Below are 18,007 nucleotides of genomic sequence, written 5' to 3'. Positions count from 1 at the left end.
CGGGCCCCTCCCGGGCCACCTGTGCGCAGACTGGCGGGCCTGCGAGAGCCCGGATCCGGAGCACCGATCCACTCCGGGTTTCAGACTCCTGCCCCTGTCCCTGGAGACCGCGCGGGGCGGTGGGAGGCCTCCACGCCCACCACCCCAAGCCCCTCCCTGGGGGAGCCTCAGGCATCGCCCAGAGGGATTCCCGGTGCTGGGGGTGGCCCGTGCGCGCGTCGCGGGGCGGCCCGGCCCCTCCTTCCCTCCCCAGCCCCTCCCAGCCGCCGCCCCGCTCCGCCGCTCCAGTCCGGGTTTTGCGGCGCCCACCGGCCGGCTCTCCGGCTGCGGGCTCCGCGGCGCGGCTGGCTCGGTGCGCGGCGCGGCTGGCGCTGCGCTCCGCCCCGGCTGCATTGCTGCGCTCCCGTGCCCAGGGGAGCCACGCGCCGCGTGCGCCCCGCAGCCGGCCGCCCGGAGGCAGCGCAGTCCGCTGGCATGGGCCCCGGGGGCGCCCCGAGCTGGGGCTCCGGGCTGAGGCGCTGAAAGCCGCCCTCCCGCCCGCGGGGCCCCGCACCCGGCCCGCCCGCCCGCGGCCATGGCCGTCCGGCCCGGCCTGTGGCCAGCGCTCCTGGGCATAGTCCTCGCCGCCTGGCTCCGCGGCTCGGGTGAGTCACGCCGCGCGCGCTCTGGGGAGGCTTACGGGGGACCGTGCGCGTGAACGCTCGCTACTCTGGGGGGTCCCTGGCCCGCGCTGCCAGACTCGGCTAGGAGCCCCCCGAGGCCAAACTTTAAGAGGCGGGACGCGGGGGCCTCTTCTTGCTGCTGCGCAGCTTCCCCGCGCGCTCTCCCGGAAGCCTGGGTTCTGCCAAGTCCAGGAGCAGCTGTCAGCGCACGGGGCTGGCGAGTGTAGACACCCCACGCCTCCGGGTGGGGGAAGTTTGCTGGTTGCCTGGGCCCGAAGCAGGGCTGGGGGTTTTGATCAACCCCAGGGAGACTGACTTTCAGGATTCGAAGATTAGAGGGTTTTGATCCTATCCCAGTGCCCAGAATATGGGGGGTGCGGGGAGCGGTTAAGATACCTCTTCCCGGTAGCATCTGCCCTAAACAGCCACTCACAGTCTCCCAGCTTGGCACCTGGCCTCTGCCCACGTCCAGAACACAGTGTCCTCCTCTGTCCCCGCCACACACGCTCGCACACGCACACACTCAGGCGTGGAGGCGCATACACCAGCCCCCAGTCCTTGCAGCCAGCACAGTCAAAGCGCGGCGGTCCGGATGGCCGGGGCTGTGGCTCCTGGTCTCTCTGGTGCTGGGGGCCAGAGTTGTGTGTGGTTGGTCCGCCAGCTTCCCCTTCTTCCTTAAACTCCATAGCCTTTCTTGGTCCCTGCATGCCCCATTGGTCACCCTAACCCGCTGCTAACTCAGCCCTCACCCCACCTCGTTCCCTTGGGAGGGGGTTTGGGGGGAGGAAGTTCCCTGCATCCTTTGTCTGCTGTCCCTGAGCCTTCACCTAGTCTGAGCTGTGGGGGCCTCCTGATCTCTGCCCCCCATGCACTAAGCTGAGCTAAGCTTATGTGTCTGTGGTCGGGGGGATGGGGGACGGGTGCCATTTGTGTGGTCAAGGGGGCTTGAGGCTTACCTGGCAATTCTCGATTCTTGCTGCCCCTAGAACCTGGGCGGTGACTCCCCAGCCTGGCCAGGCCACTGCTTATAACAGGGGTGTTGGAAGGGAGCATTGGGGTTTCTGAGCTGCCAAGCCAGATTGATCAGAGATCAGTGAGTGAGAGCTCGGGGACCAGCCTGATGATTGAGGCTGATGGCTGTTTCCTTAAAGGGTGTCTCTGCACAGCGCATCCTGCACCCACCACTGCCTGTCCGCCCGCCCCATCCTGCCTCCTCAATACCCCTCTCTACTCCATCCCACCCCCTCTATCTCCCTTCTCCATCAGCACCCCTCTTCTTCCCCAGGGCCTCTCCTTCTAATCCTGACCACGCTGAGAGGCTGAACTGTTGGGTGTGTGTCCGTGTCCCACACGTGTGTGTGTTAGGGGCGTGTGTGCGGCTCTCCAGATGAGCACTCGGGGTGCAGGTTGCACTGTTGTCCATGATGAGGTGGGGGTATTAGTGCCCTACACACAGGTGAGGTGTTGCCCAGCACCCAGTAGGTGCCCTGGAAATGTTTTCTGAGTTGATGCATGTGAGGGCTGGGTGGTCATAGCTGCACGTTGCCCACGTGAGCACGTGTGAAGGCTCTGGGTTGACATGTGTGCCCGGGTGACGAAGGGGGTTGGCATAGTCTGTGCAGCATTGGTATGTGTGCCCTGATGAACGTGTGTGATGGCCAGCATGCCGTACGTGTGTGACGGCTGTGTGCAGTTTCACAGGTGAGCGTGTACAGATAAGGGGGCACAGGTACCGGTGAATCAGGGCCCCGCAGCCTGGAGCGGGGGGTTGCCAGATGGACTCCTCAGGAGGCTGTGGGGTGGGGAAACTGCATCCCTGGTTGGCAGGGCATCTGTTCAGGCCTGGCCCAAGGTTGCCTAGGGAGTTGGCAGGTGGGCACAGGTGCTGCAGGGGCTGAAGCAGAGCCTGCCCTCAAGCATCAACTCTGCCCGTGGGCCTGCGGGAGGAGCTGCTGAAGGCCATGGGAAGGGGGGGCTGGCCCTACTTCTTTGGGACTCCCTTCCCCCTGTGCCCCACAAGCACGGGGCACATGTGGACGCCCAGGCAGGCTGGCCCTGCGGTGACCCCGGCTCCTCCCGCGCTGCCTTTCGCCTCGGTGGCAACAGCCTCCAGTGAAAAATGTGTCTGTGAGCCGCTGAAGGAGGGATGGCCAGTGGGCAGCAGGGGGCGCCGGGGGCCAGCGTGACCGACTGCAGCCGCCTGCTCCCCAGGCCACCCGCCCACCCTCTGTTGTTGGACATCACACAAAAGCCTGTCCCTTCATCATGCTCGCACCTGCAGGCCCTCTGTGCCCGTGCACGCAAGCACCCATCTGTCTCACAGGATTTTCCCTCTCAAACCCCGTCACTCGAAGCTGGCATGCACGCTCCCACCCTGCCCCTGTGGTCTCCCTGTCACCCAGACCTCTGCAGTCCTGGGCAGGAGGGGCTTGGGAGCTGGCTCCCTTGAAGATGGGGCTGAGGGGTGCCATGCTCTGGCACTGCCGCATTGCCTAACCTGACCCCAACCATCTAGCCTTGCTCCTCCTTCTCGGACCCCTATCCCCATACTTAGGGCTGACCTAGGACCCGTCTGTCCACCCCGACACTTGGGAGAATGCAGCTGGCTGAGGGGGTCTTAATCCTCCAGGGCTAGGAGATACCCTGTTCCTGCTCACCCTGCCTTGTGGGTGGGGTGGCCTGGGCTTTGGGGTCCCTAGGTCCCCCCAGGGGAGAGCTGGTCCTCTTGTTGCTTGCCTGCTCCCCACTTGCCTGTGTTGGGAAGGGCTTCTCTCAGGAACCAGGGATAGGCATTGATCCAGGTACCAAGCCCACAACCAAAAGTCACAGCTCTGGTTCCCAGGAGCAGCCAACTTTGGCCTCAGCCAGGGGCCAGAGAGCCCCTGTCCTCCCAACCCTTCTTCCTGCCTAGTGTTGCTCTGGGCCCAGACCTGCAGGCTGGAGCTCTGGGGCTTCAGAAGGCGGGAGCCTGCCCTGAGCTTGGGATGGGGCTCCCCTGCTCTAGTGCTGGGCCTAGCTGCCACTTGGGAACCTGTGTGTCCACGCACATGCATGTGGTGCCTCCTGTTCTAGGCCACCCCTCTCCTGATGCCCCCTCTTCCCAAGGGCCCTGTCATCTCTTCCTCCTATTCGCCCAGCCTGGGGCTGGAAGCCCTAGAGTCTCCCTTGGTTCTGCCTTCTCTTTTACGCTTCACGTCTAATATGTCACCAAGTCCTCCAGCTCAGGCCTACTTGTGACATTGCTCATGTCCCTCGACTTCTTTGTCTTCCTCCGCTCCTTTCTCCCTCACCTGGACCACTGCAGCAACCACCACCACCCATCCCCCTTGGGCCTCCTCCACTCAGACTAAGGGATGCCCTGGCATCCAGGCTGGAAATCTGCTAGAAAGCTTTTGGTGACTCCCAGTGCCTGCAGGTCAGTCCAAACCTTGAGCCCCCTTGGGCCCTTAGAAAAATACCTTCCTCCCTCGTCATCACCCCACATCAGCTCTGGGCTGGTCTATCTGGAGGTCGGGTGCCCTCCCTGGCTCTGACTGCTGGTGGGGTGGGCACCCCCAGGCAAGCTCTGGCTTCCAGACTGTAACTCCCTTGCCTTGCAAAGCCTCGTGCCACTGACCCTGCCAGCATGCTCCCCACCCAACACCCCAACGTTGGTTCTGTCCAGACCTGGGACACACCCCTTTGCTGCTGCCAGTCCCTGCACTGTGAAGCCTGCAGCTTCAGTCCAGCCCCTCCCAAACGCCTCCCACCTTCTCCGCTGCAAAGGGGCCCTGGCATACTGATGTGCTTTGGGTGGGCTAAAGAAAGACTGAGGCACTGAGTCCTCAGCCCTGGGGCAGTTGCCACAAGCCCCTGGCCTGAGCCACCGCCTTCTCCTCCAGGGCCTCCCTCAGGTATTGCCATTGTTTATGGCGCGATGACCCTGTTCTCCGCCCCAGCTTGCTCCGAGTCACTGCCAACCAGGTGCTGTTTCTCTTCATTTCCTCGTTGTGAGTTTGGGTTCTCTGTTCAGGCAGGGAGGCTGCTATTGCTGGGGACAGGGAGAGAGGTTTGCTCTGCCCCTCTCAGCAACCACCCCTTCCCTGTCCCTGAACACAGACTGCCGCACTCCAGGGAGGCTGGAAAGGGCCTCCTGTCCAGGGTGGGAACCAGGAAAACTAGGCCCCATCATGGAGTGGGGAGTGCTGTACCCCAGCCATACATATGGACAGCAACCCAGCTCACATTGGTGCATGCTTGTAGGCCACTCACGCAAGTTGGATGCCCATATCTGTTGAGTAGGAACCCCCATCCCCACCCTGACATGGATTTTCCCAGAGTGAATGTTTTCTTGAGCAAATAGTGTCATTCACAGAGTCACGTCATGACGTGGGCTGCTCTGCACAGCTCCTACGTGGGGTGGGACTCCTGGTTCCTGAGGCTGAGCCCCAGGGCCCAACCACGCTCAGACAGGAGCTCAGCTTCCTGCAGTCAGTTCCACCAGCCCACCCCTTCGTTCCTCGTCTGCTCCTGTGGGAGTGGCATTGAAGGGTCCTCCTGCCTTCTGGAGAGTCTCACCCTATATTCTCTCCAGGTGGAACAGAAAGGACAGGGGCTTAGGAGGCAGTCAGGGCCAACTTCCAACCCAAGCCTCATGTCCTTGGACAATCAACTTGCAGTCCCCAGCCTGTTTCCACATTGATAGAATGGGTCATGCTTGCTTTCTGGGGTTATAGTAACAGATTGATGGGCAATGTGGTGAGGGCACTCAAGATGAACTCCGACACCCAGTAGGTGCCATAGCTTGTCTGTCTCCTTCGTCTGTGTTCCCTTGCATTTGTGAGGGGGGGGGTGGCATGAGTTAGGACAGAGGTGGGGACTTAAGCCATATCAGCGCCCGAGCCCAGACACAGAGAAAGATGAGTCTCAGTGTGAGCCGCTTCATTTCCCTCTGCCCCAGGCCCAGGCAGTGGCCCCTTCTGGTTGGAAGAAGCGCCCCCGCTCCCCCGCCGTCTACATACACCACCCACTGCAGGGGCTTGGGCCTGATTCAGATGTCGGTGCTTCCAGTGCACAAGGGGCAGCTGTTTGGAGGTTCTGAAGATGAAGAGTTGGGTTCAGCTTGTCATGCAACTGTGTGTTGATGATCATCTCTGACTCTCAGGACATGGCACAGAGTGGGGCAAGAGCCCTGAACAGAACTAAATTCTAGTCCTCTCTCTGCTATTTGATTGCTGTGTGATCTTAGACAAATCATTTAACCTCTCTGGGCTGTTTGCCTCTCTGTATACTAAAAGGTGTAAACCCAATGATGCCTGTATTGGAGCCTGGGGTGGACTCTGCACTCAGCAGCAGGCTCCCCCAGGAACTGTCCACACCTGCACAGCACCTGCCACAGACATCAGCCGCCCTGGCAGGGGCTGTCTGCATTGCTGGAGAGCCAGGTGGCTGCTGGGGCAGAGCCAAAAGTGGCTGTGAGGCAGAGCTGGGGACTGTGAGTCCCAACCCCTAGGCCAGGAATTGAGGGCCCACTTCTGCTGGCAGATACCTCCTATGTCAGAAACAGGCCTTCTCAGGGCACCCAGGTCAGGGTCCCAGTGCCCAAGGCCCACCCCTTTCCTGGGCACTGGTGTCAGGTGTGGCAGGCAGCTTCAGACCCCAGGGGCCCAGAACCCCAGGCACATGGAGACGGTAGTGAAACAGGTGAGTTGGCAAGCTTTGTAGCTGGGTTTGGACCAGTACTAGGGTGAGGCTGGGCGGGTGCCTAGGCACAAAGGTAGGGCAGGCCCCCAAGAGTGAACGCCTCCTGGCCCTGCATGCAGCTCCTCCCTGCACGGCTTCAGTTTCCTTGTCTAAACAACATACTCAAAAGAACCCACCTCCTAGGTTTTTGTGCAGATTAGGCGGGCTGAAGCGTGTCAGTGCTGGCACATAGTGGGCACTCAATACATGTTAACAATTGATGATGACATGGCAGAGGGCACTGTTCAGCCCTCTCCTTCGGGAAGTGGGGGAGTCCTCGGCTGAATTTGTGGAAGATGGTGCGGCTGGGGAACCAGGGGGGAGGCAAAAGGCCTGGGGTGAGATTCCCATTCTGGGCTGGGGGCAGGCCTGGCTTCCTTTCTGTTTCTTGTCATGCCGAGGGCAGGTGGTCCTTGACTGGCCCTCCCAGCCCTGTTTGAGGTGGGAGAGGGGGAGCCGCACAGACCTCTGGGAGGTCTGAGTGGCAGCTGCTCAGCCCCAGAGTAACTGGGGAAGGGGAAGTTTTAGGTACTATTTTGATGGGGGAGGGGCCCTGAGGCCCCTGCTTCTGTGCTGTGGTGGGAGCGCCAAGGGCCAGTGTCACCCAGACTGGTGGGGCCCCCAGAGCCGGGCCTCTCCCACACTGGGATATCAGAGCTGTGTCCGTCTGGAAGGCTCAGGGTCACCTTGAGCTCCAGGCAAATATGTAGCTGAGATGGGGAGGGGGTGTGGGGGAAGACCGGGGGAGTCTGTCTAGATTGACAGCACCTGAAGGGCCTTGGGGAGGGAGGTCCGGACCCTGCGTCCCACCTCTGCCCTAGGTGTCCCCAGCCAGGACGGCAGGTGGAACTCCCGTGCCCCAGGCCAGCAGGTCCAGTGGAGAGGCGGCGGGGTTCTGGGGGAGTACTCCTTGAATTAGACTCTACCCCTCCTAATCGGGGCAGGGACTAAGTGGAGCCGAGGGGCCAGTGGTTTTTCCCAGGTTTGCATCTTTCCAGCACCGCCTCCCACCTCGCCCACCCCCCCCCCCCGCCAAAACAAATGTGCCCGTCACTGGAGGGTAGTAGCCCCTCCTCACCGTGTGCCTCCGGCCCCGGCAGCCCCCGCCCCACTGTCTAGGTGGCTTGGTACGCGGGGGCCCTCAGGCCGGCGGATCTGCGGGGCACGTGAGCGGCCGTGGGGCGCGGGTGCCGGAGCCCACGGCAGCCGGGGGCCGAGGGGCTTCGCCATTCGCCGCGGCGCCCGTCGGGCGGGGCTGCGGGAAGCTTGCGCCCAGGGGCGTCCAGGCCGGGGGTGGGTGCCGTAGGGCCGCCGGGCGCGGGGTAATTAACGCGCTGCAAACTCTGGCGGCCAAGCCGGGAAGGGGCGGGATCCCTCCGCCCGCCAGCCCGCCCGCGGCCGCCCGCCGGATTAGCGGCTCTTTGTTCGGGGCCTGTTAACAAGTTCCTGGCTGAGCGCTCGGCTGCCGCCCGGGGAGCGGGCGTCCAGCCTCCGGGCACAGCCGCGCGGCCGCCTCCACCCCGCCTCCGTGCTCTAGCCCAGCTGCAGCCCCCGCCCTTGCCCGCCCTTCCCGGGCCCCCTGAGAAGTGGGTGGGCGCAGGGCTTGTCAGGCGATCTTGTGCCTGGGGCTTCCGAAGACCCTGGGCTGATATCGCCGCGAAAGGGAGGAGAACGTGCCCATATCCCGAGCACCTCCTGCAGGCCGGGGCTTCCGATGCACCGGTGTCGCCATTCCCGTTTTACAGATGAGGTCGAGCACCGACTTGCCCCAGGTCCTGGCTGTCCTCTTCAGGCTGGGGCTCCACTCCAGCCCCAGACACCCAAATGCATTCCCCTTCTGCTAAGTAGAGAGGCTGTGTGGCAGGAAGAGGAGGAGCCCCTGGGGGCTATAGACTGTTACGTTTTTTATTCTTAATTAACTTGATGATGGTAGTAATCATGCCATTGCTGGGCTCCGCCTACCTCATCTGATCAAAATCTCAGGACAACCCACAGGTGGGTGAGGTTAGCCCCATGCATCAGATGAGGACACATATCAGGGGAGGTCACACCACAGGAAGTGGCAGAGCTGGGACCTTACTGGGCAGCTACTGCTCTGCCCGATCTCCCCCACCACACTCCACACCCACTTTGTGGGCTCTCCTGTGTGGCTGTTTACTGCCAGGGCCTCTCTGTTTTCCTATGGACTTGATGGGAGAAAGTATGGAGACCCTGATTCTGTGCGTGGCCTCGAGTGACCTCCCTCACAGCCTGGAGCCCATTCCCCATCGCCATGCTGCCTCCTGACCCCAACCTAGTGTGCTTCCAGCCTGAGAACGGCTGTCCAGGCCACCAGACGTTGATTATTAACTTCCTCTGGTGGTGTTGGCTTTCCTCACCCGTAGCCCTGAGCTTTAAGCCAAAGGGACTTGCCCGGACCACACATCTTCAGGCGACTGAGACTGTTCAAAAGCACTTTCTTATAATGAGGGGGACTCTTTCCCAGTAAGCTCCCCAGATGGTTCTGGGCCCTTCCTTCTGGGGCCGCACAGGATGGAGGAACCCTTTCAGTTATTTAAGACAAGGCTCTCACCTGGCCACATCTGCCCCTTTCCTGGCCAACCCTCCCCAGCCCTCTCAGCTGCTCCTCACCCAAGCCGGAATCCCAACCCCCCACATCTTTGTTACCTGCCTCTGGGTGGCGGCCCAATTGTCACAGCCTCCTCAGCCCTGGGAGCTTACCACAATGCCCCAGCTTGAAGTGACGTAGGACACTAAATGTATCTGTTGCAAATATTGGAACCCAACTCACACTGGCTTAAGAAAAAAAAAGTAAGAAGGAGACTATAATGGCACCTGGAACTGAACTCGGGGTGGCTGTGGCTTCAGGCATGGTTGTACCCAGGGAGAACGGCATGGCCAAGATCCTTGCCTCATCTCTGCTCTTGGGGATTTGGCACCACTCTCCAACAGCCTCTTCCCTCGATCCCAAGGTGGCTGCCAGGAGCTCCTGGGACTACATCTTTACAGGCCCAGGCCCAGGCCCAGGCCTGGCAGGGGTGGGGGAGAAGAGCACATCTCTTCCCTCCACCATCCAACAAATGTCCAAGTCTTCCATCATTGGTCTACCTCCAGTGCCCTGCCCAGTGTGTGAGCCAATCACCACAGCCAGGGGTACGATTATGCAGATTAGGTTGGGCTGGAGCCACCAAGGCCATTGTCCTGTGTTTACCCAGGCTATGTGCTGCTCCTCTCGGCTTCTTGTCCACCAGGAAGGGTGGGCACAGTCATCCTCAGATGTCATCAACACATTTTGCCAGGTATTAAATGAGCATACTGAATAGCACCAAGCACAGCCGGTGGCTCAGAAGCAAAGCAGGATCTGGATCAACACTATTTTGTTGGCAGCGTTAGAAAACAAGGCTGGCCAGGCCAGGCGCGGTGGCTCACGCTTATAATCCCAGTACTTTGGGAGGCCAAGGCGGGCGGATCATGAGGTCAGGAGATCAAGACCATCCCATCTCTACTGAAAATACAAAAAATTAGCCAGGTGTGGTGGCAGGCACCTGTAGTCCCAGCTACTCAGGAGGCTGAGGCAGGAGAATGGCATGAATCTGGGAGACGGAGCTTGCAGTGAGCCAAGATTGCTCCACTGCACTCCAGCCTGGGCAACAGAGTGAGAAAGGAAGGGAGGGAGGGAAGGAGGTAGGGAGGGAAGAAAAAAGAGGCCGGGCGCGATGGCTCATGCCTGTAATCCCAGGACTTTGGGAGGCTGAGATGGCCGGATCACGAGGTCAGGTGATCGAGACCATCCTGGCTAACACGGTGAAAACCCTGTCTCTACTAAAAATACAAAATATTAGCCGGGCATGGTGGTGGGCGCCTGTAGTCCCAGCTACTAAGGAGACTGAGGCAGGAGAATGGCATGAACCTGGGAGGCAGAGCTTGCAGTGAGCCGAGATCATGCCACTGCACTCCAACATGGGCAACAGGGCGAGACTCCGTCTCAAAAAAAAAAAAAAAGAAAAAGAAAAAGTAGAAAAAAGAAAACAAGGCTGGCCATTCAACAGGTTTTGCCTCCCCTTCATTGTGCTGTCATCTGCTCATATATCTGCATTTAGCCATCTAAGATATTTTATCAGGTGCCTGGCTAGAATCCAGACATGCTGTGTTTCTAGTCCATCCTTAATCTACCGTGGGACAGTAACCCCATAATAAGGGAAGCTGGTCTGGTGTGCCTGGTCCATGGGGATCCCAGCAGGCCTCTCATGGTCCCTCCTTCCTTTGGTCATCTGCAGCTCACTGAGAACAGTGCCTAGAGTTTGCATAAGGCTCACTGGACTGTAGCTACTCCAGTGGATGTTTGTTAGGTTTTGTATCTGGTCCAACTTCCATTCCAGTCTTAGTGGGGTGTTTTGGGGGCCCCTTCATTCCAACCGCAGGGCCCAGGTGAGCTAGGTAAGTATTTCTCTTGGCCTGGTTCTTTTCCAGCTATAGAGCCTGCTCTTTAAGCCTCGGTTCCTTCTCTTAACAACCCAGTCTTCCGCCAGTACTTCTTCTTTCCTAAATTTGTGAGAATTGTTTTTTTCTTGCTAACCTTCAAAGAACCCTAAGTGATATATTCACCAAACCAAACTTTCTTCCTTATGACGACTAGACATAAGGAAGGCTCCTGCTCCACAGCCGCCCCCATGCCACTTTCTCAGAGGTCAGCAGCAGGGCTCAGCTCTTCCGGGCTCCCTCCTCCGAGCCCCACCCCTGCCCTGTGTTTCTTTGGCATTGCCCACGAGCCTCACGCCGCTGCACCTGTGCTCCGCTTCCCAGCGTGGTTCCTCCATCCATGCCTCTCAACTGTGGCTCGTCCTTGGTTTCGGGCCATCTTTCTATACTGGGCTGTCTGGTCAGAGTCTGAGCCTACCTACCTGGATATCTTGTAGTTGCCCTGGCACTTTTCTAGGGACCTTCCTCCTCCAGTTCCTTCAGGATCACACAATAAGAGGTCCATTTTTGATACCCACTTGGTCTTCTCAAGACCTCTTTCCTTTCAGATCCCTGGCTCCACTGGAGGCCCGTCTTGAGTGTGAATTCCTGAAGCCCACCACCCAAATGCCAGGACGCCTTCTGAGAGTGGTCAGCGTTCTGCCTCCCCCCGCACCAGCGTGGTGTCCTGTTGAATGGTTAACAATTGGCTCTTCAGGCAGGCTGGGGGACTAATTTGCCAATTTCCATGGTGTAAATACTCCCACCACGGCCTATTTCAAGCTACCAATGTGATGTCAACTGACTTGCAAAATTCTAGAAATTGTAGCAATTGGCTGTCCTGAGCCAGGACGAGCTGGCTCCATACACCACTGCTCCTGACCAAGGTCACTCCCAGCCCTCTGAAATGACCACAGGCAAGGAGTGGACAAAGGCATCTCAGGCCTTCCCCTGCAGGACCAATTGACTTCCCAGGCCAGAAGGGGCAGCTTCCCTCCTGGACTTTAGACTCTGATGGGTCAAAAGGTAGCGCGTCAGCTAGGACCTGGGAGGACTGTGCTTAAGAGCCAGGACTCTGATGTGGATTAGAATCCTAAACTGGGTGAACTTGGGCAGGTTATTTAAGCTCTCTGTGACTCAGTTTGCTCACCTGGAAAATGCGGACAATGAAAGGTTCCTACCTCATAGGGCTGCAAGGAATAAACGAATCATTCCATGTGGCACATGCCGCCTGATGCCGGCTCACAGTAAATGCTCTGCAGGTGTGAGCTGTGTGGCCTGCGGGGCGGGGGATGCTCACTTTTGGCCCCTCTCTGTGACACACCCTTGAAGTGTTTGGTGTGGAGCAGGATCTTCGGTTGATAAAACTGGCAGCAGCATGCGTCAAGGGCAGGGCCTGCAGACCTGGAATCTTGGGAAGGTGCTCATTCTTGGATAATGAGCATTCATGGGGGGCCTGAGAAGGAAGATTGGCGTGGTGGTGAGTCACCAGAGTGACTTGGCTGAGTAGGACTTCTGACACCTGAGAGCCGGGATGTGTCTCCAGGACATGCAGAGCAGAGAGGTGGCAGAGGCCACAGCCACATTGGAGAGCCCAGACAGGCCCAGCAAGGACAGCCCACCTGCTGGCCTCAGGCCAACCTGTGGCTTCAGAGCCGGTCCCTGGGCACGCCTTGCCTCTGCCCTAGAGTTCTGGGAGCCCTGAGGCCAGAACAGGAGAGGGACTCCGGCTGGGACCTTGGCATGTGGTGGAATTTGGCCGGACAATGAGGGGAGGAGGAGGAGTGGACGCGCAATGCCAGTGGCAGCATGTGTACAGGGCAGTCGGGAGGCGTGCAGCCCCGCTGGAGCAGACGGTGCCTGTGGGGTGCCAGCAAGCGACAGGGCTGTGACCACATCTCTGAGCTGGGGAGTGACAGGCAGTGAGCAGTGTTTAAGGAAGATTAATCTGGCAGCCCATGGAGGATGGATGGGAGCAGGGAGAAGCTGGAGGCAAGGAGACCAGCCGGGAGGCTGCTGCGGTCATCCAGGCAAGAAATGACGAGGCGTCCCTCCCTGGTGGCAGGCAGGCGGCGGGGATGGAGTAAGAGAGATGGATGTGGGAGACGCTGCAAAGGGGGAAATGTTGCATCTGGATGCTGCATGTGGGGGGGCGAGGGAGGGGGAGGAGGCAAACATGATTCAGAGCTCTCAAGCCTGGGGAAGTGATGTCAGAAACAGAAAATAGATGGGGAGCTGGGCTGGGGGAGAAGCCGAAAGAGCAAGAGGCTCCACCCAGGGAGCTCCACCCTGCCAGGCTATGTGTAGAGTGTGGACAGGGCGTTTGGGTCACAAGCAACAGAAACTGGCTGTGGTCACGTGAAGCCAAGGGAGCGGAACAGCCCTGTCGGGTCAGGCAGGCACTGGGGGTGACAGGCAGACCTAAAAGCCAGCTGTGGCCCAGGAGAGACGTCCAACAGGTCCTGGTGGTGTGGGGCCATCCTGTTTCCTTTAGGGCACTGAAAGCCGTCCAGGGAAAGGTGGATTTACTCAGTTCTGTGAAGCCCTCCAGGGTAGGTCAGGACCAGCAGGGAGAGACACAGGGAGGCTGAGGGAGACCCTCCCAGCAAGCAGAGGCACGGAGGTCTGGGTGCAATGAGAGTCCCCACAGGGGGACTGCTGGAAACGGGCTCTATGGGACAGTCAGGGAGACCGTGGACAGGGGCAGGTGGCCTCGGCGAGGCTCGGTGGGAAAAGAGAAAGGACGGCTGGGCACTGACTTGGACTCCCCTCAGGTCCACCCTACTTGGTCTCGAGAAGTTTCTTACCCTTTGGGAACTGGGCTTTCTGGAGGGATGGCTCCATCTCAAGGGGTTTGGTAGTTTCTCTGCCGCCCATTGTTTTGGCTGCTGAAATACTTTCTCAGGGCACAGCACCTCCACCTTCCTTTGGTGACCTCCCGCCATGGAGCCCTGGTGGGACGGTCAGTTATGGGGGCCCAGCCTCTCCCTAGGGAAAGGACCTGCCCCAGCTGGTGAATGGTTCCGGAGATCCTGGGCACACGATTGGGCCAGGCTGGCCACATGGCCTGAGTTGAGCCAGTCAGGATCCTTCCCAGGGCTTCTCCGGCCTGGAGGCAGAGGTGCAACCCTGATACCTCCCAGGTTGGTGGCAGTGTTGATGCAGGTTCTGACGCTGTCCCAGAACTAGTTCTCCCTTGTATGGAAAGCAGCCGTGGGGCGGAGGCGGGTGAGGCCAGCGCACAGGGAGATCAGGGACAAGCGGAAGGAGGAGGCTGTCCCAGTGGCCCCGAGGCCCTGAGGCTCTGGTCCCTGCAGCTTTTCTCAGTCCTGTGAGCTGCTCTTAACAGCCTTCCTGGCCCTAGATCCAAGAACTTCCCACTTTAACGCCCGTGTGAGTTGGGTTTCTGTGTCCTGCACCTGAAAGGGGCCTGGCCCAGGATCTCAGGAGAAAGATGATGATGTGGGCAAAGCACCCACCCAGAGGTAGCCAGGTGGCAGCAGGCAGGGCATTGAGCCCCCACGCGGCAGATAGAACATTCTAAAAAAAGAGAGAGAGAGAGAGAGATAATTCACATAAAAATCCAAATGTCAGGCTTCTCCCGAAAAAGCAAAAGATCTGGGCTGGGCCCAGCGAGCCCATTTTCCTGAGTGGCTGGGGCTGGAACCTGGATGCCACTTTGGCAGATGAGCACCCCCACTGCTAGGTGCCCCCATGCCCATGCACAACCAGTGCCTCTGTACACCTGCCCTGTGCACCCCTACCACCTGTGTACTCCCTGCTCTGTGCACCCCCACCACCTGTGTACTCCCTGCTCTGTGCACCCCAACCACCTGTGTACCCCCACCACCTGTGCACCCCCACCACCTGTGCACCCCCATCACCTGTGTACCCCCTGCCCTGTGCACCTCCACCATCTGTGTACCCCACCACCTGTGCACCCCCACCACCTGTGCACCCCCACCATCTGTGTACCCCCACCATCTGTGTACCCCCACCACCTGTGTACCCCCACCATCTGTGTACCCCCTGCCCTGTGCACCCCCACCATCTGTGCACCCCACCACCTGTGCACCCCCTGCCCTGTGCACCTCCACCACCTGTGTACCCCCTGCCCTGTGCACCCCACCACCTGTGCACCCCCACCACCTCTGCACCCCCACCATCTGTGTACCCCCACCATCTGTGTACCCCCACCACCTGTGTACCCCCACCATCTGTGTACCCCCGCCATCTGTGCATTCCCACCACCTGTGTACCCCCACCACCTGTGCACCCCCACCACCTGTGTACCCCCTGCCCTGTGCACCCCCACCACCTGTGTACCCCCACCATCTGTGTACCCCCTGCCCTGTGCACCCCCACCACCTGTGCACCCCCACCACCTGTGTACCCCCTGCCCTGTGCACCCCCACCACCTGTGTACCCCCACCATCTGTGCATTCCCACCACCTGTGTACCCCCACCACCTGTGTACCCCCACCACCTGGCCCCACCACCTGTGTACCCCCACCACCTGTGTACCCCCTGCCCTGTGCACCCCACCATCTGTGTACCCCCACCACCTGTGTACCCCCACCATCTGTGTACCCCACCACCTGTGCATTCCCACCACCTGTGCATCCCACCATCTGTGTACTCCCTGCCCTGTGTACCCCCACCACCTGTGCACCCCCACCATCTGTGTACCCCCACCACCTGTGTACCCCCACCACCTGTGTACCGCCACCATCTGTGTACCCCCACCACCTGTGTACCCCCACCACCTGTGTACCCCCTGCCCTGTGCACCCCACCACCTGTGTACCCCCACCACCTGTGCATCCCACCATCTGTGTACCCCCACCATCTGTGTACCCCCACCACCTGTGTACCCCCACCATCTGTGTACCCCACCACCTGTGCATTCCCACCACCTGTGCATCCCACCATCTGTGTACTCCCTGCCCTGTGTACCCCACCACCTGTGCACACCCACCACCTGTGCACCCCCTGCCCTGTGTACCCCCACCACTTATACAGCCCAGTGCCCGTGCAGCCCCCTGCCCTGTGCACCCCCTACCTTGTGTACCCTCTGTCCTGGGCACTCTCACACTCTGTGTCCCCCTCTGCCCCCTGCCCTGTGCAGTACCACCACCTGTGCACCAGCCTGCCCTGCCCTGCACACCCCTACCCTGTGTACCCCCTGCTTTGTGTACTCTCTGTCCCGGGCACTCTCACCACTCCGTATGCCCTGCCCCATGCACCCCCAGTGCCTGTGCACTGCCCTCTCTTTGCCACTCACCCCCACTCCCATGCACACCAAGGCTGCATCCCCCACCCTGTGCACAGTGCTTGGTCGGTGTCAGGTACTGAGGCCACGGGCAGGGCCATCCCTCTCCTTCCCTCCCTTCCAGCTCTCGGAGCCTGCGTTTGGGGCCTTAGATTTCACCTGTTCAGTTTGAAGTGATGGAGGATATAGTCAGGTGGAAACATCTAAAAGATAATTGGAAACTGTGACTGGCACTTTCAGATGCAGTAAGGGTGGGAAATGGAGATGAGAGACCCTTTCATAAGGAGCTGATCACGGACATACGTGAGCTCGAATCCCATTCTAAGAAGATGATGGCTGGGGTGGAAAGGAGGATTCAGGGGACAATTTTGAGGAAGCCAGAAGGAGGCCCGGGAGAGAGCAGTGGGGGCCCAGGAGTGTGTGCAAGGTTTTAAGCTGGAGGGGAGGCAGCCTTGAGGAAGGCTTTGGCAAAGGCCCTGCTGATGAGGCCTGGAGGACATGCTGGGAGCAGGCAAGGAGAGCGGCCGGAGGAGCCTGTGCTCAGAAGCAGCAGGAGTGAGCTGGGACAGTGGCAACAGTGTGGACAGGCAGGACACAGAGGCCCTTTGGAATTTGCAGAGCATGGAAGGATACCAGGTAGAAAAGGCACAGGATGCAGTGAAGGTTTCAGGGAGAAACTTGGGAAATGGGGGTGAGGGCAGGACAAGCATATATTGCTGGGCGCTGGCAATGTATTTGCACAAAAGCTCTCGATGGGTAGCTCAGAGGCAAGTGACGTGCCCACATCCCATGGCTGCAAGGGCAGAGCTAGGTGCCAACCCCAGCTCCATGGCAGGCAAAATGAGCAGAAGGCCCAGAGCCTCAGCAAGCTTTTAAGAGAAGCAGAGGGGATGGACTGAGGGACAGAGCTAGGTGGCGACGGCACCTGGGCCATTAAATAAGCATGTATTGAGCACTGGCTGGGGCCAGGCCCGGCGTCAGGTGCCACAGATGAGCATGAGGGCCATGGGACCATGAGGGAGCTGGAAGCAGGGGCATGCTGGGTAGCCAGTGAGACAGGACAGTCCTGGAAGAGGTGACACTTGAACTGAGACCTGAATGAACTGAGACCGGCTGCGGGTGCAGCAAAGGGCCTACTGTGGTCTGGTTACAGGGAATGTGGAGCTGGGCGAGGAGAGGTGTGATGACTTGTGTCTGTGTCCATTTATACACGCGTAGAAGCCACCTCCACTTCCAGAGACGCACAGCGGGAGCGGCTGAGGGCACATTTGCTAGGGTTAGCTGGTTGGAGGACATCAGGAGGCCTGGGTCCCAGACCTGCTCTGCTGCTACAGCACAAGGCCAAGCCAGACACACTCCCCTGCCCCATCAACGAAAGGGAAGAATGACCGGGCCTGGGCTCTCACGGAGCTGATCCTGAGCCTGGGACAGGGGCAAGGGTAGAAGCCTTGGGAGGGTGTGGGGAGAAGGCTAGGCAGGCTGCGTCCGCCCTTCGCAGGCCTCAGCAACCCCAGGATCAAACAGTAACTGGTAAAACGAGCTTAGTCCAATGGAGTTGGACTTTGATGCATATATATTTTTTTTTCATTTTTTTAATTCTTCTTTGCCATTTTTTAATCAAGGTGAGATTCGCATAACATAAAATTAACCATTTTAAGTGCACAATTCATTGGCATTGAGTACATTCACAATGTTACGTGACCATCACTTCTATCTAGTTTCTAAACATTTTCATCAAACCAAAGGAGACGCCATTAAGCAGTCACTCCCCATGCTCCCCTTGCCCCAGCTCCTGGCAAACAGCAACTTGCTTTCTGTCTCTATGGACTTATCTGTGACGCTATTTCATGTAAATGGAATCATATAATTCGTGGTCCTCTGTGCCTGGCTTCTTT

The 18,007-nt window shown here is 59.3% G+C and overlaps 1 protein-coding gene across 2 annotated transcripts in view; it reads left to right on the top strand.

The window, feature by feature from the left end:
• The first annotated feature begins 331 nt into the window (after positions 1-331).
• UNC5A (unc-5 netrin receptor A) overlaps positions 332-18,007 on the top strand; it is a 73,507-nt gene continuing 55,831 nt past the window's right edge. The window contains exon 1 of one of the 2 annotated variants that reach the window (XM_008015393.3): positions 332-644. In XM_008015393.3, coding sequence (XP_008013584.1) covers positions 575-644 — 70 coding nt within the window. In that variant the 5' untranslated portion in view covers positions 332-574. The remainder of the gene's footprint in view (positions 645-18,007) is intronic. The other variant, XM_008015394.3, reaches the window with a different exon arrangement.

The sequence above is a fragment of the Chlorocebus sabaeus genome, chromosome 23 (genome assembly GCF_047675955.1).
Source record: "Chlorocebus sabaeus isolate Y175 chromosome 23, mChlSab1.0.hap1, whole genome shotgun sequence".
NCBI classification, from domain to species: Eukaryota; Metazoa; Chordata; class Mammalia; order Primates; family Cercopithecidae; genus Chlorocebus; species Chlorocebus sabaeus.
The sequence above is the reverse complement of the archived record's forward strand: the minus strand, read 5'-3'. Positions and strand labels throughout refer to the sequence as shown.